At 41.4% G+C, this 18,756-nt stretch overlaps 1 protein-coding gene across 2 annotated transcripts; it reads left to right on the forward strand.

The window, feature by feature from the left end:
- The first annotated feature begins 10,059 nt into the window (after positions 1–10,059).
- Positions 10,060–17,811, forward strand: LOC146485499 (uncharacterized). 2 transcript variants are annotated; one of them, XM_085103519.1, is made up of 5 exons: positions 10,060–15,097; positions 15,491–15,602; positions 16,059–16,151; positions 16,400–16,507; positions 16,914–17,811. In XM_085103519.1, exons 1-5 carry the CDS (start codon positions 15,017–15,019, stop codon positions 16,919–16,921), a joined length of 402 nt encoding a protein of 133 aa, XP_084959645.1. In that variant the 5' UTR covers positions 10,060–15,016; the 3' UTR covers positions 16,922–17,811. The 2 variants fall into 2 exon arrangements, with proteins under 2 accessions (XP_084959645.1, XP_084959646.1); XM_085103520.1 differs by having other exon boundaries at positions 16,062–16,151.
- Positions 17,812–18,756: the final 945 nt, after the last annotated feature.

An 18,756-nucleotide genomic window follows, 5' to 3' on the forward strand; every position in this document is an offset into this window, starting at 1 on the left:
CCAAGAAGACAAGATATTATTGGAGATGCCTTGAGTCAATCCAACATTGAACTTGAGCAATCACAAACACCGCCACAACCTAGAACATCGACACCGGCTGGCATTGGTCTGCCCGGAGCCCGGAGAGCCCGGAGAGTGACTCCACCAGGTCCACCGCCTTGGACACCTCCTGACGATGATCAAATACCCTCCCCAGCCACGGTAGCGCGGAGACAAAGACGTAGACGAGAAAGAGGAAGAACCACTACGACCACAGCCACGACTACAACCGCAGGTGGAAGAGGAAGAAGAAGAAGAACTCCACGCAGAAGAAGAAGAACTCCGCAAAGAAGTCCGCGTACCGTGGCTGGTGGTACTCCAACCACCCCGACTTCACCCTTCAATCAAGATGATATGCAACAACAACTTCAAACGTTACTCAACGATCAAAGACAAACAGCCGCTGGCCGTAGAATTGCGGGCATTACAACCACCAATACAATCACTACCACTTATAAGGATGGAGGCACACCCACTGTCAGCAGATCATCCTCGAGAGTATCCGCATGAACGATGCCTCTCCAAGTGTGTATGACAGAGGATCCATCCATAGAGGGAGAGTTACTTCAAAAACTAGATTCGTTGTATTGCTTCTATCACAAACAATGGTGGTGTCATCGTCGGATGTATTATCATTTCAGACGTTGTCATGGTCTTCTCAACGGTGCTTCGATACTCATCATGGCGATTGGTATGATCGTGGGCCCCGTTTTCGAAAACAGCATCATCGTTACTATTTTGTCAGCAGTAGGCTCAGTCATCAAAGGATGGAACGATTTCAAAAAATTTTCCTTGAAGATGGACATGTCTCAGTTTGCCTTCACGACCTACGAAAAGACCTTGATAGAACTAAGAAGTTATGCGAGAGGATTACCGTTAGATGAATTGGACGGGTTTCTCATCAAGATGCAAACTCTGGATGAAACCGTATCTGACTTTGCTTCACCCATCACGGACAAATGTTCACAACAATATGAAATCAATTTCGACTACATCCCGCTAGACTCCTCATAGCCAACTCTTTAAAAGGGGGAACAAGTGCAAAAAAAAATCACTCCGCCATGGCTAACAAGCAAAACAGGATTAAACGTCAAAGAAGACGAAGAGCGGAAGCAAGGCGAAAAAGACGTTATGGTCATGTCTATGTCGGTGGACAGTTGAAAGATGTATTGATGGCTGGTGCAAAGTTAGGATGGAGATTGGGAACAGATAAACGTTATAAAAGAATGGGGGCGATCGGAGCCAGAGGTCATTACAGAAGAAATCCAAGACCTTGGGAAAGATGAATAACGTCAAACGCAATTTACCCTTCATCAAATCCATTTTTCGTCAAGCCAATCGTTACAAGAGGCAAGAGATGTTGAGACATGCCAATAAGAATCAGATCAATGCTGTGAGTGAAATCGTGCTTAACCTGTTGAAGAAAAAAATTCCTGTCAAACCACCTCTGATGGCGCAATTGAGACAGCATAAAAGGGCGTTACGCGAGATAGGAAGAAAGAAAAATTCCATCAAGCGTCGAAGACAGGTGTTGATGAGACAAAGAGGACGTGGATTGTGGACATCGATGAACCATCTACTCTGTCAATGTCTGCTCAGACGTTGAAATCAATAGTGGGTTTGTTACAAGAAGCCAACGCCAAGTACAACGCCTTGGAAGAACAACATAAGGAATTGCAAATACGGTATAATAGAGTGGAACAAGAACTCATCCATCTGAAATTTTCCATATTCTGCGAGGACTGCTGTAAAAGAGTAATCGGTGAAGGGGGAGGCGAAGTTTGCAGACAGTGCAGTATCAAGTTGGACAAGGTATTGGATCTATTGCAAATATTAGACAAGCTATGGAAGAAGTCTTAATGGTCCCTCCCAAGGACATGGAAAGATTGGTTCAATACTACAAAGGAGAATTGACCGAAAATGCCTTACTCAACAAAGCAGCAAGAATGGCTGCCAAACGAGATCTACTACTCAAAAGCAAACTGCCCGCTGGCATCATCAAAGCCAAGATCAAACCACTTTCCAGAGAATTACATCATCTCACCAAACGAGTCAGACGCGGTCCAATCGGTGGAATGGGAGGACAATTGCAAGAGGATGAGGACGACGATGCATTAGTGACGGGCCCCATGGAACAAGTGATCAAAAAAATCATAAAAGGCACGCCTGCAAAAAAATCAGTCAAAAAAGAAACACCTTCTCCTGCTACCATTGCTGCTGCTTCCGGCAAGAAAAAAACACCTACGTCCAGTACCTACAGACAAGAACTTCTCAAGCAAACCGCTGAGTTGCGGCAAAGAATAAAAACCAGACGACAAACGGAAGTGGAAAAGTTGAAAACGATACCTGGTTGGACAACCTGGGACAAACCTGTCAAACGAAAGTTGAAAGACGAACTTTAAAATGGCACGAAAGCGAGTGCAAAGAAAAAAAAAGCGTAAACGAGTTCAAAGAAAAAAACGCAGACAACAACGTGGGAGAGGTCCGGACGTACAAAAATGGATCTCCAAACTAGGGGTTGAATTTCATCCCCCTGGTTACCAATACCTGGGGCCTGGTACCAAATTGGAAAAACGATTGCAGCGAGGGGATCCTGGCAAAAATCGATTGGATCGCATTGCCAAGCAACACGACATCGACTATTCAAAAGCCAAAAACATCAGAGACAAGTGGAAAGCGGATGAAAAAATGGTCAAGGCCATCGATCGTTTACCCGGCAAAAAGAGTGTGTTGGAACGCGTGTCAAGGGGCATCATCAACATCAAAAGACGAATGCATTTGTAACTTTCTTTATTGTGACAACTTTATTTTTTCTTAACAAAATAAAAGTTGATTGTTCATTGTTTATAAGTGTCCATTGTCAATTTCTTCATTCTCAATTGATTGATCTTAAAAACCATCCAATCCTGTACTATACGACACTCCGCCACGGCACAGTGAGCGATCCCCGTACCCATGTGATGACCACAATCCCATACTTCCTGGCCACACCCCAAATGCATCAGCTCAAGCACTTTCGGGCAGCCAAATTCCTCCAGATTGACAGAAGGGATGTCAAGTTTACTCAACAGTTCCTTTTCGATGTGACCCCCTTTGTACGCCACCATCATTTTTTCATTTGTTTTGTACTGTTTGTACAAGTTGACAACATCCACAGGCAGTTGATCTTGGGGTTTGGCATTCTCAAAATGCGTGGGTGTAAATGGCAAACCGTGAATCCGACGAGTCACATACAGTACTTGCTTCACTTGACTGGGTAACAGATCGGTGTACTTCATGGGCATCTCATAAAAATGTTGACCAAAACCACCAAGGTAGTGAGCGTACCCCAACTCGCGTACATAAAACTTGGGTAAAAAGTACCCCTCCATGTCGATGATCAAACAGATCCTTTCCAGGGCACTCTTTTCCGCTTCAGTCAAATACTCGCTGAGGAGACTCATCTTCGAGACAACTCACAAAACGAATGATAATGACTCAAATCAACTCAGACTTAAATGAGACTATCCCTAACAGAATTGTGGGTAAAAAAGAACCGGGGGGATGGGGGGGTACCCCCTCCTTCTATTGGACCACGTGACCAAGTCCATTCAAATGTATAAAAGACAAAGACCGCTTTTGTCACAATCATACTCCATCATGAATCAGCTACGATGCAGCAGAAGGTTGAGGGGATTGAGACCAGAAATTCCCAACCCATCATTTCGCTGTTTTTGTTTACGCGAAGGAGATGCTTGTCTCGGGGGAGCGATCACACTCAGTTGTTGTCGACAATGCCTTCACTCGAGCTGTTTTCAGCAATGGCGGAGAACGCATTCTACTTGCCCACTATGCAGAAGTGAAAACCCTACGAGTGCCATACAGCTACAAAGAGAAGAACGACCCATACAGCTACAAAGAGAAGAACAACCACGCCGACCCAATCTCGAAAGCATGTCGATCGCTGAAGTCGTCGCACGTTTAGAAGGATTGTTGGACATGGATGTGTTGCAACGCGAATTGGAACAAGTGAGTAGCATGTTTCTTTGCATAGAACCCTTGGGTGTACAAAAAGCTATATTTATCATCTGTACATTGGTAGCTAACAATGAAATAGATCTATATCATTGCCTCGAACTCGATGTTGATTGTACCACATTCACTGAATCGGAAAAACAAACCATTTCATCACTCTACAACATCATCACTCGTTCAACATTACAAACATCAATTGTGACGACATTTTTAAGACCCGTGGGTAGGAACAGTAACATTAACTTTGTGAACGAACACCGAACCCACATTGTTCCACCTCGTCACTTACTCGAAAGGGCTTTCGACTATGACGAGCAAAGAATCCTCTTTGAGTTACACTTCATGAGAGTAAATGAAGAATTCTTGAGAAATGGTGGTGAAGCAACAAGACAACTTGTATTTTCAATTCGCCTCCACAGATATCGTCCACACTTCATTTGAATGACGATTATATTTTGCAAATCAACGATGCTGCAAGACTAACCCTGCGTTTACTGTTAACTTTAATTCGACAAGCCTTGGTAAACTCGGAAACTCAAACATTGGCCATGGAAATCATACTTTCAATACATGGAAATGGATTTGCACCATTTATTGACTTTCTAACTCAACTTTCAAATGTGATACTACCAGGAAGAGCAAACGCCATTCATTTTACCATCGAAGAATGGTATCAAGACAATAGTTACACATTCGGTGTATTCAACATACTAAACATGGCTTGCATCATCGGAAACAAACGAACTATTTGCGTATTAGGATTGCGACAATATGAATTGATAACGATTGATAATAACAATTCTTTTTCATCAGATATATCGTCATAACAGCACAACCCTGTCACTCACTCAAGTACTAAAATTAGTGAGAGCTTTATACAACGCTTTAACGCATCAAGATTTGAACGGGAGAGGAGACATTACCAAAGTGGATATCGGATTAGCCGTCACTCCACCCAGAGAAGCCATAAGAAATCGCATCAGTCTTCCCATGGAATGGTTGTTCATGAAAAATTTAATAACAAACTTTATTCCAAACCGCCTGTTTAACACTCTTCAACTTCATCAATGCCTGAACGGTCGAGTCATAGTTGATGCAATCAGAAATCATCTTCATGTTCGTTATAATCGCAATTATTACTTTTTAAGTTGCCGCATAAGGGTTCATACAACAACTTCTTCTCATGCTTTCCTCAACGATTGGACCATTCATTGATATCCTTACTTTCACTTCCAGGTATTAGAACCCTTCGATATCAATGAAGTACACTCATTTATTGATGCGTTGCATACCACATTGTCGCAAGAAGAATGGTGGGATCAAGTGATAAGAGACATCTACATTGTGTTCTCCGTGGCACGCGAAAGGACCACCATTAATGACGGATTTCACGAATGCGACATGTTAATTAACTCTCTGTTACCTCGAGGCTTACATCACACCAGTTTTGTTCGCGAATTTCAGCGTGGTGTGCACCATTTGAAAATAACTTCCTGGCACATAAGAGCTTTCTCCGATAACAGTTCGATTTTCAATGATAACAATATTGGCATACGTTGGTATGATGATGAGTTACATTGGTTACCACGTTTAAGGTTTTCATGATTTTTTTGCATCAACAGTTCGATTTTGACTCCTTCGTTCGACCATTTCAGCCATGGTATATGAGGAGATTGCTACATGAAGTTGCAGAAAGATATAAAGAACCATACAGAGGGATCATATCCTCATCAAGCATACATCCTCATCAACCAATTTTCATTAACTTGACAATAACTTGTCCTTGGGTGTATCAATACCAATCAGAATATCATGTAAAAAGGATTTTAGATTTCTTCCTCAAAAGCGATATGTACGTTCTACATCGTATTAATTTCATTCAAGCTAGCATTACGACCATCCCTTATTTTCACGTTTATTGGTTATTGTAAGATTTTTTTCCATTGTATCAACAGTTTGATTTTGACTCCTTCGTTTACCCATTTCACCCGGATTGCATAAGAGAGGTGTTAGAAGAAATTATGACACGTTACAGAGGAGCTGACAACGTGGGGCGACAACGTTGGTGGGCAACGTTGGTGAGCAACGACCTTCAACGACGCCAACCACATTCTCCAATTCCTCTCATTGAAATCAGTATGTTAATAGCGTTGCACACTAACGAAGAACGTCACATGGCTGAAGACAAAATAAAAAACATTATACACTTTTTCTTGAGCCAACACATGTACGTTCTAAGCCCATGTACTTTCGATTTCTTCCCCGGACGTGTTCACGCAGAAAATCCATTCTTGTACATAGATGCTTACAGCATATCTTCAATGACAGCATTTTACGTTTAAAAGCTGTTTAAAACTGTTATAAAACTTCAATAAAACGTTTTTTCCTTCTGAACTTGTCTCCATCCTTGAGGCTATATAAGGAGTAAATACAAAAAAGTATGACATCAGATTTAACTCCCTCCTCTGACTGGGACGGTTGGACACCTCCTGACTCATCCAACATGGTGACAGAAAAATTCACGAACGTTGATAAAATAAGTGACATTCCCACCCTTGGTTCCGATCAAGATGTGGCCGAGCTGGCGAGTGCCTTGGCTGAAGCCGACATGCAACCCCAAGCACGACGACGACGAAAAAGTCGTAAACGGCGACGAACTTTGAGCACCACAGCGTTAGCAGGTAGCAGACGAAAATTACCCAAAATCCGCGTGGGCGGTAGAAGAAAAAAAAGAAGAGCTGCCCAAGCTGAACTGGATGCCTTGAGTACCATGGCTACGATGGAAGGCCCCGTTTTCCCAAGAAAAAGAAAAACGAGCGGGAAAAGAGCCAGACGAATCTTGAAAAGCAATGGCAGAAAAATACCCCTACCCACTGTCAGGAAAATGATCAAAGCCAGCAAAGGAGGCATATGGTTGGACAGCCGAGCTACTCTCAACAGTCTCATCTCCAAGATCACGTGGGCTAAAGTTCCACTTGTGCAATTGTTAAGACGCTGAATCATTAAAGGTTGTTGCTTGTACATCACGTGTCGTCTTGATTGACCTTTGACCTCCCCCAACACGCATGCGCATGCGCCGCGCTCTAAAAATGACGTCATGACGTCATATCTAAAAATAGAGTTGATGACGTCACACTGCTCGACGCTGATTGGTCCATTCGCGTCACGTGGTATCATCTCTGTGTCCTGATTGGTTACGCCCTAAACCGCCCTTATTTACTACTGATGATGATGAATGATATTGATATTGATGATGATAACGATGGTGATGAAGATGATGACGACGATGATGATAATGATGATGAGTGATATTGATGACGAATAATGATAATGATGATGATGATGAGGATGAGGATGATAAGAGTGATGATGATGTATGATATTGATATTGATGATGATGACGATTATGATGATGATGAGTCATATTGATATTGATGATGATGATGATGATGATGAGTGATATTGATATTGATGATGATGAATGATATTGATGATGATGATGATGATGATGATAATGAATATTGATATTGATGATGATGATGATGATGATGAATGATATTGATGATGATGATGATGATGATAATATTGATGATGATGATGATGATGATGATGATGATGATGATGATGATGAATGATATTGATGATGATGATGATGATGATGAATGATATTGATGATGATGATGATGATGATGATGATGATGATGATGATGATGATGATGATAACGACCATGACCACGATACTGTCATGATCCAATGTCTGTTATTGTCGAGAGCTTAAGAATTGGATAATGTTTTGGATTCTGTGGTCATGGTGTGATAACAATATATTGAAATTGTGTTTTTGCTCTTAATTTTTAGTTTTTTCTGGGCCTCCTGATTTCACGTCACATGGAAACACATTGTCACTCCAACATTACAGTGAAATATCCCGACTATCCGTGGCTCCAATGCATCCAGCGTCACACCATACCCAATGGTCTGCATCCTAATGATCAGCTTCAAACCCACGGAATGAAAATGGTTAGTCCAGTACCACAGTACACCCATTTTCCAGCTGCAGAACCATTGTCCCCACACTCAGTTTCCAGCCTCAACAACATGGTTCCCTATTGGCCAGTCGTTCGTCCAGTCACTTCAGACTACCTTCAGCCTCGCCTCAACCGATCAAGGCAAAGAAAACATCTTCAATATGGGCAGGAGCCCATTGGTCAGTCTTTTCCTTGTGGGTTGGGAATGGGGAGTAAATAGCAGCTCTGGATGAACCTTACAAAGCACACTTTATACACACACGTTCGGCCAGAAGTCAGCGGACTTCTTATTCGGCTTAATTTAACTGTAGTTTAATTAGTTAATGGGTCCCCTGGGTATGGTTCGCGAGCCTCCCCTGAAATTTTCTGTGGGTTGGTATTCGGATAGGTATCGGATTGCATTCGGTAGTGATTTTTTTCCAAATTTAATTTTTCGTCTTTTGTTCGATATTTTTTCGATCGGCACATTTTTCATCGAGTTCATCGGCTTTTCGGAAACGCCGTTCGTCATCGTCATCATCGTCTCCGTGGCGTTCTCCCGCTTAGTTGCGCAAAATCAATATTGATATATTACGCTTCACTTGACAGTCCAAGCGCTGTAAAAAGTGAGGTTTTTCATCGTAAGGTTCAACCAGACTTTAATTAAATAACAGAATTTAGTAAACTGGAGACGTAAGGCCATTCAGCTGTTGTAGGGAGACCTTATTTGGCCACTCTTTACAAGTTTAATGGTTTTTCTAGTTACAGGTAGATAGTTAGCCAGGCTCGCAATTTTGGACGGCTACTGCCTTTTCAAAGCGCCTCGTAATTGCCAAGAAAATTATCGCTATAGGGTTTAGGGTGGTGCACGCTGGGCATCATGAACAAAGACGGTAGCCTAGCGCCGAATTTGCGGGCGTAGATCAGTTCTCAGGAAAATCTAGACTTCATAACACTATTCAGATCGGCTTTTTGCTTTTTTTTTTTTCATCCTAAGCGCTCCCTCTTCCCCACCCCCTGCGTTTCTCCGGTCTGAATGGGGTTATAATAGTTGGGTATCATGGGACAATGCATACACCTTACTTTAGATCGTTTACGTACGTAGCCTTCGAGACAAATCTACGACGGAGAATCATCACAGCACCTGGAGCCGCACCATAGGCAGTCCAACAGTTAGCAAAGATCTAGATAGTACAGTAGTTTCAGGATTATGAAGTGGCAGGCATTTAGAAGGTTTTTCTTGCTATGGCAGTGTGGACATTGAGACGAATACGAAAGCCAATTCGTCATAAGCGAATTCACGTATATCTGTTTCTTTGTTGATCTTGCCTGGTGGGAGGAGTCTTCTCTGCAAATGAGGAAGGCCTGCATTGCACCTTGTGGGCGAGAGAGCTTAGATCGTCTACAAATCGTAGGCGTATGTAGTCTTCACAACCTATGGAGACTGGTATAGTACGAAACGTCCCTAAGACTTCATTGGTCCTGTACTGGTACAACGCTGGCACTGTATTGGCACTGCTTTGGTGCTGGCCGGTCGAAGAAAGAAGACCAAAGATCATCTCGCGCCAGGGGTAAGCTAAGGTAGCTAAGGTAATCAATGAAAGTAGACGAGGTAGTTGCCAAAACGGCGATGGAAGGAGACGACGAACCAAGGATCCGGACCCGAAAAAGGTAAAAAAAAAAAATCTTTTGTACCATGAACGTATTTGACTACCACGCACCACATTACGTTTTTCCTTCGGCTTGCAATTGGCAATGACTTAATTGGCTGGAAAGGAAAAAGACTCACATCCAACCTGAAGTGATTATAGCAGCTGTAGTCAAAATATCTTCTTGTGCAAATGGTTTGGTTTTCGACTTAGGAAGAAGAGTGCAGACATTGCAGACAGCATATAGCAGTAATAATTACAGCTTAATCACAGCTGTTTTAACTTGCGTTGCAGGACAAGCTTCAAGATTGGCGCGCGAGAATCTGCGGATAAAACTAGATTCGGGGGAAAGTAAAAGATTCTCATAGCTTCGGTGCTAATTAAGGTTTTTAAGAGGATTACAATCGTGCGTTTGGCGCTTCAAGGAAGCTATCTCCCAGCAACGTATGTTAAATCTGCTGTATCGTAAGTAATATCAAAATAGTGCGTTTTCGCGATGGCGCCGATTTGGATACAACCACTCTAATTTCATCTCTTACCAGAAAATTACTTTAGTGAGTCGATTAGAATCAAGGGCTATTTTCGTTCGTATTTGCGCAACTTAAGAGCTAGAGATTAGGTCTTAGACAAGTACAAAAATTCAGTCACATAAATTGGACTCCGGTAGTTGTAATCGAGTGAGGCTGTCGTGAAAACGTATTATTGGCCGGCCGGCACCCGTCCCAGGTAAGACTAATCGTCGATTCAAGCCTAACATCGCCCGCCTTCGCTTCAACTACGACAGGAGATTGCAACACAACCATGGAGAATCTAGGGCGTGAGGTACGTGGGTTAACCACGTGATACAGCCACGGAGCTGTATTACGCTGGAAGATAACACCAGTTCCCAATCATTGCTAAACAAAAAATCGTCCGTGTTACCAAAATTAATAGTTCTTCCGAAACGTATCGCCACAGAAAGCAATGGTTGGAAATGATGTTATCTTCCTTGAAAAGTCGGTCCGGATTTCGATTTGAAATTTCGGAACTTTCGGCCTTTCGTTACGATATTTTTTTTTCGGCCTTTTGTTACGATTCCGGTCAATTCGGCTTTCGGCTTCGTGCACAGTTCCTGTGCTGCACGCACAAGCTTGGTATCAACTGTCTCGATACCAAGCCACAGCTGATCCCTGCGTAACGTCCAGGGGCCCTGGAGTGTTCCATTTACTCGGGGTGTCACGTTTTACGGACACAGGAGCACTCTTTGGTTTTCCTGGACGCTAAAATTTTCATATAGGAGCGCACCCCAACGCATGTTTAATTTAGGTCCTGTGACTTAATTAATATTAATTTAAGTAATTATGTAGCTAATACACTTAGGGAAATAAAACTTAAAAACTGTGTCTTGTGTCTTTATTTTGCCTCTTGTGTCTTTATTCTTAAACTGCGACTACTCAACTAAAGGTACTAACGCAGCGATTTTATTTCAGGAACAATACTAACCAAATGATTCGGTTTCAGGAAACAAACGACGATTTTTTTTTCTTCAAAAAGTCAACGTCTTTTTCGGCAACAACAGCTACGGCTTTATTAACGTTACCTTAAACAATTATGTGACTAATACCCTTAGGAAAATAAAATTATAAAACTGCGTCTTGTGTCTTTACTTTGCGTCGTGTCTTTATTCTTAAACTGCGACTACTTAACTAAACAGTACTAACGCAGCAATTATATTTCAGGAACAATACTAACCAAACGATTCGGTTTCAGGGAACAAACCGCGAATTTTTTCTTCAAAAGAGTCGACGTCTTTTTCGGCGACAACAGCTGCGACATTCAATGGATGCGTTGGATTCGGTTTCGGGAAACAACAGCGACTTTTTTTCTTCAAAGAAGTCATCGTTTTTTCGGCGACAACAGCAACGACATTCAATGGATGCATTTGATTCGGTTTCAGGAAACAAACGGCGATTTTTTTTTTCTTCAAAAGAGTCCACGTCTTTTTCAGCGACAACAGCTACGACATTCAATGGATGCACTTCGATTTGTGACTTTTCTAAGTAAAAGTCGCATGAATGTAAAAGCCTTTTAATTGGGGCTTCATTTCTTAAAATAAAACTCTGAAAAACAAACAAAAGACTGGATACGTCTTTTTTTTCGTGTCCTTGTGTGGTTTATTAGGCAACTAACGTTTTAGTTTCAGGCCGAAAATTCACATCATCAGGATTTTGGAGACGTCAGAGTACCCGTTTATATCAGTCGCAGCCGTCTCCACTCGCTGAAGCTTCGGAAGACATCCCGAGAATAATTTTTTTTCTTCGCCTTCGTGCATGTTTCCTTTTTGGAATGCGAAACCAAGACGCAGCCGGTAAGTCCACTTTCGGCGACCAGATCGATCACCAAGTTCCTCCGACAGAAAATTGCAGTCAAGACGTTCTTGCAGTCCGAAGACGTCCAGGGAATTTTCCTTTTTTTTCTCCGCCGCCTTCACGTCTCTTTTTTCGAATTCGAAACCAAGACGCAATGAAACCACTTATGTGACGAACAGATGGATCACCAAGTTCCTCCGACAAAAGTATAGAGTCAACACGTAATAGATGCCCACAAGTGAAGGTCTTCCATTTCTGCCACCATCTCTACTTCTAATTGTAGAATCACAAAGCGGGAGGGTTCACCAGTCTTTGTCAGTTTTTTGGCATAACACACACTGAAGTTGAACTACGTTAAAAACCACGGCATTGAAAGCGAGAGGTAAGCCACATTTTATTTTTTTTTCTCCTCATTTTAACAAGTGATACTCTGTACTCTTTCAGTTCCTATTCCGTGCGGCGTCTGTTTGCCAACCGCCACTTCTTGAACCTTCTTTATCAACTGAAGGCTAACTTCTACTCAGATAGCTTTGGAGCTTGTACACAAAACTGTAAGTATATATAAGCGTGAGCAACCTTGTGGTTTTGAGACTCGATCGTTACACCGGAATGGATGACAAGTGTTAACGAGTCGTGCTACTCAGAGTTTGTAGGCCAAATCCAAGATAATTAATCTGTGCCTTCAGTGGGATTCAAACCCAGTTGCCTCAGCGATGCGAACCAGTTTATTTCTCAACAACCGTTTAGTGCTATGTAAAAATCTCCAAGAACCTGGAATCCCAAGAACACAGACTGGCTTAAAAACACAAATTGGATTTCAACCCAATGCCCGAACTGTGGTGACGTTCAGTGTTCAATTAAATAGGTTATGTCTTGCAAGATATAAGAAGAGACTTGGAAACTGAGATTATTTTCTGTAGCTTCGATCAATTGAGTTTCAGACCCCAGTGACCTCTCTGGTATTTATTCATTTTCTACTAATTGTGCTGTGCTATGTATGACATTGAAAGCAGGTCGATCGACAGTTCGAGAAAGACCCGTGAAGCCTCAATCAGACTGGAATGACACCCAAGTGATAGCTGGTAACTGGCTTACTTTTCTTCCATTTGTGTTCTGGCGGGTACAGGTAAGACAGCTTAACCAGATGCCGAAAAGTCCAGACCAAGTTCCGTGGTTTCAATCAAACAGAACTCAAACCCAGTTGGCCTTTGTGGGTCTAATTTACCTTTCTGTTTACCGTGTTGTATTCTTTAAGGAATTTTAAGAGATCAAAAGATCACGACATCGGTTTGTGGCCTCGATAGATTCAAAACCAGCTTGTGCAAACAGGTTCAACGTGTTTAGTACAGGTTGGAAGTTCCGACTAGAAACTGGGGAGGATTCAAACTTGTAACCCTTTATGTAGCTTTTGTTAGTTAAACTTCTGATTTTGCAAGTAGGACACCAAAGCAGTATAAGTGTAACAAGGAATTAATGGTAGTTTCACTCTTACAATTATTATGTTTTTGCAAGTTGAAGTTTTGATCAGAATTTTTCAGGACGTTCAAGACAGTGTCGCCGTTTTGCATCCACCGTTCTTCATTTTTCAAGGGACTCCCTTCAGTCCAGTCCTGTGAACAGCTGTAAGCCGGCGTTTCGCGGCTTCATGGTGTTTTAGCTACAATTCCAGCTGACTGATACAACAGTGGGATTTAAGAAGAGATACGACAAAAACAAGGTCAAACGTACTTTGATTTTGGTTTAATTTGTTATGAGTTGTCACACATTGGAGGCCAAGAAAAAATCAATAGGATATAAAGCCATAGGCCATGGGATAAAGGATCGATAGGATATAGGGCCACTGGGCTCGATGTAAAGCCTTGTCAGTCGAGAAAATAGATCAAGAAAAATAATTGGTGCTGGGGGCTGGTTAACGGCACTTGATTACATGCAGGAAAGATTTTTACTCGAGTTTGAGTTTTAGTTCGAGCAAAAGTTTTCACTTTTAGGTGCAGTGTATAAAATTATATCTAAATAAACAATAGTGTATAAACAGTGTCCATAGCCCTAAAGAAAATCTCAGTTTAGTACTTAGGCTTAGATTAAATCAACACAGTTTTTAAATTTCAATGCTAAACTCAGTGTCTAAGTTTCACTTCACTAAATTTAGGTAAGCGTTCGGTATAAAAATCTATAAAATTAGGCTAGAGTTCAAACCTAAGTGAAAGTTTAACTCTAAACACTAAAATAATACTCAACCATAAATTCTATCATGTTCAGTGTAAACTCGACCTCGAACTCAACTCCAACTTGAAACTCAATCTCATAAAATCACCAATACTAGCAGAATTGTTTTTGGGTGGGGTTAGATTATTTCGATTTTTGTCGCAATCTACCATGTCACAGCCTATCAAAACTATTTCACTTACATTTTACTTTCTTTAGGCTACTAATCTGTGAATATTTTGAGTTGGATTTTTCCCAGGTTATTCTAGATGCCATGTTCTGTCGCATGCTCAGTCAAGAGCTGTGGGAATACTCCTTCGCGAAACTAAAGTGTTACCCTGATCTCATGATGCTGAGATTCCTATCGATGACTGCCTGCCAGTGTATGGATATCGATGTCTCGTCCCGTATCAGTGTTGATACGTTGGTTATAAAGCACTCCAAGCAGTACAGTTTTTCAGCCGCTTTGGGTTCTTTACATTTTTGCAGATACTAAACTGTTTATATTTTTAGTCGAATTTTTTTTCAGGAAGTTGTAGGAGTCGTGTACCTGCGCATCATCGTCAGAAAGCTGGAGCAGTTTCCAAGAGTTCCACCGTCCCAGTTTTATAAGTTGAGCCAGTCCTATGTTCCTCAGTATACGCGACTGCCTGCCTGTGAATTTATGTCCCGCATCAGTGTTGACTCGGAAGCATTCAGAAGAAGCATGGCCGCCATATCAGCAGACTTCTATCCATAGGATCCACCTGAGAGGATGACAACAGCACTTAGGAGGTGCCCAGTTCCCGCAGTCCACAGAACGCGATGTAGCTATATCTGCTGTCTACTTCACGTGGTAAGTAATCAGTAATAATAATAATAATGATGATGATAATAATAATAATAATAATAATAATAATAATAATAATAATAATAATAATGATCATGATCATGATCATGATCATGATGATGATGATGATGATGATGATGATGATGATGATGATGATGATGATCTAACAGGAAAGCTCCCTCGCCAACAGGTGATATACATAGTGTTCTAAAGCATCTTTAATGACAAATACTATTGAAAGAGTTGACGGGATTTAACGTTAAACTTAAATTTATTGCCTTGGAGGAGGTGTGACCGAGCCGGATCAAGGCGCCAACCTGCAAATTTGGAGTCTCGCTGTGGCCGAACACTGAAAAGGTCCGGAAAACTCACAATTTTTTAATTAACTTAACGTTTCAGGTTTTGAACCGATGTTATTCCCGACTTCAAGTCCGGTATCGTGCAGTATCAGTGTTGCTGGTAACTCAATGCCATCTCCGGCTATTCGTCACTCTCAGTCTTTCACGCTTAGGTTAGTAAGATTTTTATGCTTTCGTAAGATATACAAGCCGCAAAAGCTTTCCGCCCGCGTGCCAAAGAAATTTTAAAAGAATTCAGGCTTGTGACAATCTTGTATTCGTAAACGGGAAGTGGAAATTGATGGTTTGCATTTGACGTCACGGCAGCCATGTTGGTGAATAGGAGCAATGAGATTTTTGTCCTCTGGGCGTTACCTTCCATATATATGCAAACTTTGTGAACAAGTTTTCTTCTGTTTTGTACACCAACATGGCGGCAATACAAAGCACCTATACTGTAAATTTAAACTATAGATTCCAAAATATGATTCATGGAAACAAAACGAAACAGTCGTTGAACAGGTGGAATTTCCAGTTTTTTCATAGTTAGAAATGGGGATATGGTGTCTGTGGTGTTGATCCCTAAGAACATTATATTAGCTGATTTGTTTCTGTTTATTTCCTTGTAGTAGAGCCTATCATTGCAAGTTGTATCCGAGTCTTCACGATACAAACCATCACAGCATCCACAGCGTGTAAGAAGCTTGTCTCGGTTCTTGGAGGTACGTTGCGATAATATACTTCACGTTTTGATGCAGGCCTTTTCCGGCATTCATGAGTAATATGCCCTCTGCTGTATTGCTAACTTCGGGACTGCAAGCGTTTCTTGTACAAGTTGTTAAACAGTTCTCTGTTGTAGTCACTGTGTTAGTTGTTGTTCTCTTTTCATTCATAAATAGGAAAATAAGGCTAGCAGCGAGGAACTCCTAACACCTTCGCTGATTTCCTTACTTTTTTTACTTCCTTACAGAAGTAGCTAACACCACAAACTGTATTTTCCTTAAGATCCAATCCATACCATCACTGGAAGCATTCAAAACTGAAGTGCAGAACCTGTTATTTGTGTGTGTTCCAAGAGGTAAGCAATTTTATCTCTTTGAATGTTGGACATCGAATTTCTCCTTACAATTATTCGATGGATTGTTAAGACAACCAGTGTCGCGAACAAAAAAAAAATCATTGACTAACAGGCTAACATGATGCATGATTGGCAGAAAGAAGCGTATACAATCGTTTAAGAAAACCTTCTTTCTAGGAAAAGAAAGGAATCCACCCAAATAAATCGATAAAAAACTTACTGCAAGCTTTTGGAGACCTATTTGTTAGTTTTCTTCAAGTACAAGCGAAATGGGGTAAAGGGCGATACACCAGGTGACATTCAGTGAAGGCTGCAAACGTAATTTTAATTGACCACGCGAATATGTTGTGGTAATTCAGACATCGCAAATTAACTTAATTGTTCTTGTTTTGGGTTTGTTCTTCAGTTAGATAACCCCGTGAAGAACATGGCTCGAAAGTGTACAAGGAACAATTCAGCGGAGTCAAGTGGACAGATTATTAGGGAGCTTAATTAAGCGGCGACGACGGCAACGCTAACGAAAATGTCACCTGAAAATATAACTTTATTTCATTTGTGCTACTTCGCAATTATTTCAAGTTGTTCAATTTCTACAGAAACGGAGAACAATTCGGAACCAGATTGGTAGGAGAGGCGTTCAAGTTAAGAAAAAGAATGAAACATTTACCGTCGTGTGCTCACGTTCTCCACAAAACCTTGAATTTGGTCATTTCACGTTGCTGTTTTGCAGAGAACGGCAAAGAAATGTACCAAGATTTAAAACGCACGCGCAGAGAAATTGTTTTTTTTTTACTCAGTAAGCCTTTTGTTTTGCGGGGTTGTCGTTGCCATCGCCGTCGTCGTTGCTTAAGTTCCCTATTGTGGATCAACTTGCCGTTCATAACAAGTGACAGGAGAGGATCAAGCTGCCGGAATGAAAAACACTAACTAGTTAAGACGAGCTTACACTGCAAAACAGTTGTATATGCATGTATTAGTTTCGTTTGTATAGAACGCACGCGGTCTTAATTACAACGAAACGTTTGAAGCTTGTTTGCCTGAGAGGTTCGCGCGCAACAAGGTATTTCGGCTTTCGCTTTCGGCGTTTTGAACACGCACTCGCACCGGTGATTTGCTTCTTAACTAGTTGTAAGAATCCGAAGAAAAAAAAACCAAACGGTTGTTTTGCAGTTTAAGATAAACTAATCTGTAGTAATAACTGATGTAAAGAAAACGTTTTCTTCCGAAAAGGTTCTATGAGTGACACTTTTTCTAAAACGTTCACAGACCAGCGCAAGCGATTATTAAAACATTTCGCTTCGAGTTTTTCTTCTTTGTGCACGAATCAGCCTGAACAAACTTAAGGACTCTGGCAAAACGATTGATTAGGGGTAAAAAGTGCATCGGCCCTATTATGCTCAAAGAGTTGCCAACGAGGACTTTCCAAAAAATTCATGTCCAATTCCCATTACCCTTTTCCCTACCTCCCCCTCCCAAGAAACCCTGCCGCTAGTGCCATTACCAACAACATGTTTGAGACGATCCACCCCTGCCACCCTCCCCACCCTCACACTTTACAACCCCTCCCGACAGCACTAATGTGGATTTGAAAAATGGTATGAACATGAGGTTATAAGTTCATGAAATCACTACGCTCTGTTTTAAGGTTCATGAGGTCATACCTAGTTGCCACTCCCACCAACCCCACAAGGCAGAGGGATGACTAGCGAGCGAGCGAGCGCAGACTAATTTCTGTTTTCCGTTAAATGAATTTAGGGAGAGGGGCTAGTATATTCTCACAATTAAGAAAGCTGAGTGCAAAATGTCCTAGCTATGCACTGGTCATGTATCTAATGTATATTATAAATACATGGGAACTTTTTGCACTGACAGCCTCTCAGCTTATAGACACCTCAGATTTAAGTTGAGCAAGCGTCATCCCTTTGATCTTTCATGATTCATGATTCATGGGTTTTTATCATTTGAATTAAACTCAAATACTACCCAGGCCTCTTGACATCTCCTTGAGTTTAAAAAAAGAGTAAAAAACAATTCGATTACGAATCGCAAATTAGCTTCATTGGTAATTGTTTTTTCAGTTAACCGTTTGCAAAAGTGTTGTTTGGGCTGATAGTGCAAGAATCATCATTCTTATAAATGTCGTTTCATGGACTTCTAGTCTGTTTGGATTACTACTGTTGTCTTTTGGAAAGAATGTGATCACTCACAGAGGTACGCAAAATAATTAGTCGTTTTCTAACTCTTTATTC

The sequence above is a fragment of the Pavona decussata genome, unplaced genomic scaffold (assembly GCF_977016875.1).
Source record: "Pavona decussata unplaced genomic scaffold, jaPavDecu1.1 SCAFFOLD_26, whole genome shotgun sequence".
Taxonomy (NCBI): domain Eukaryota; kingdom Metazoa; phylum Cnidaria; class Anthozoa; order Scleractinia; family Agariciidae; genus Pavona; species Pavona decussata.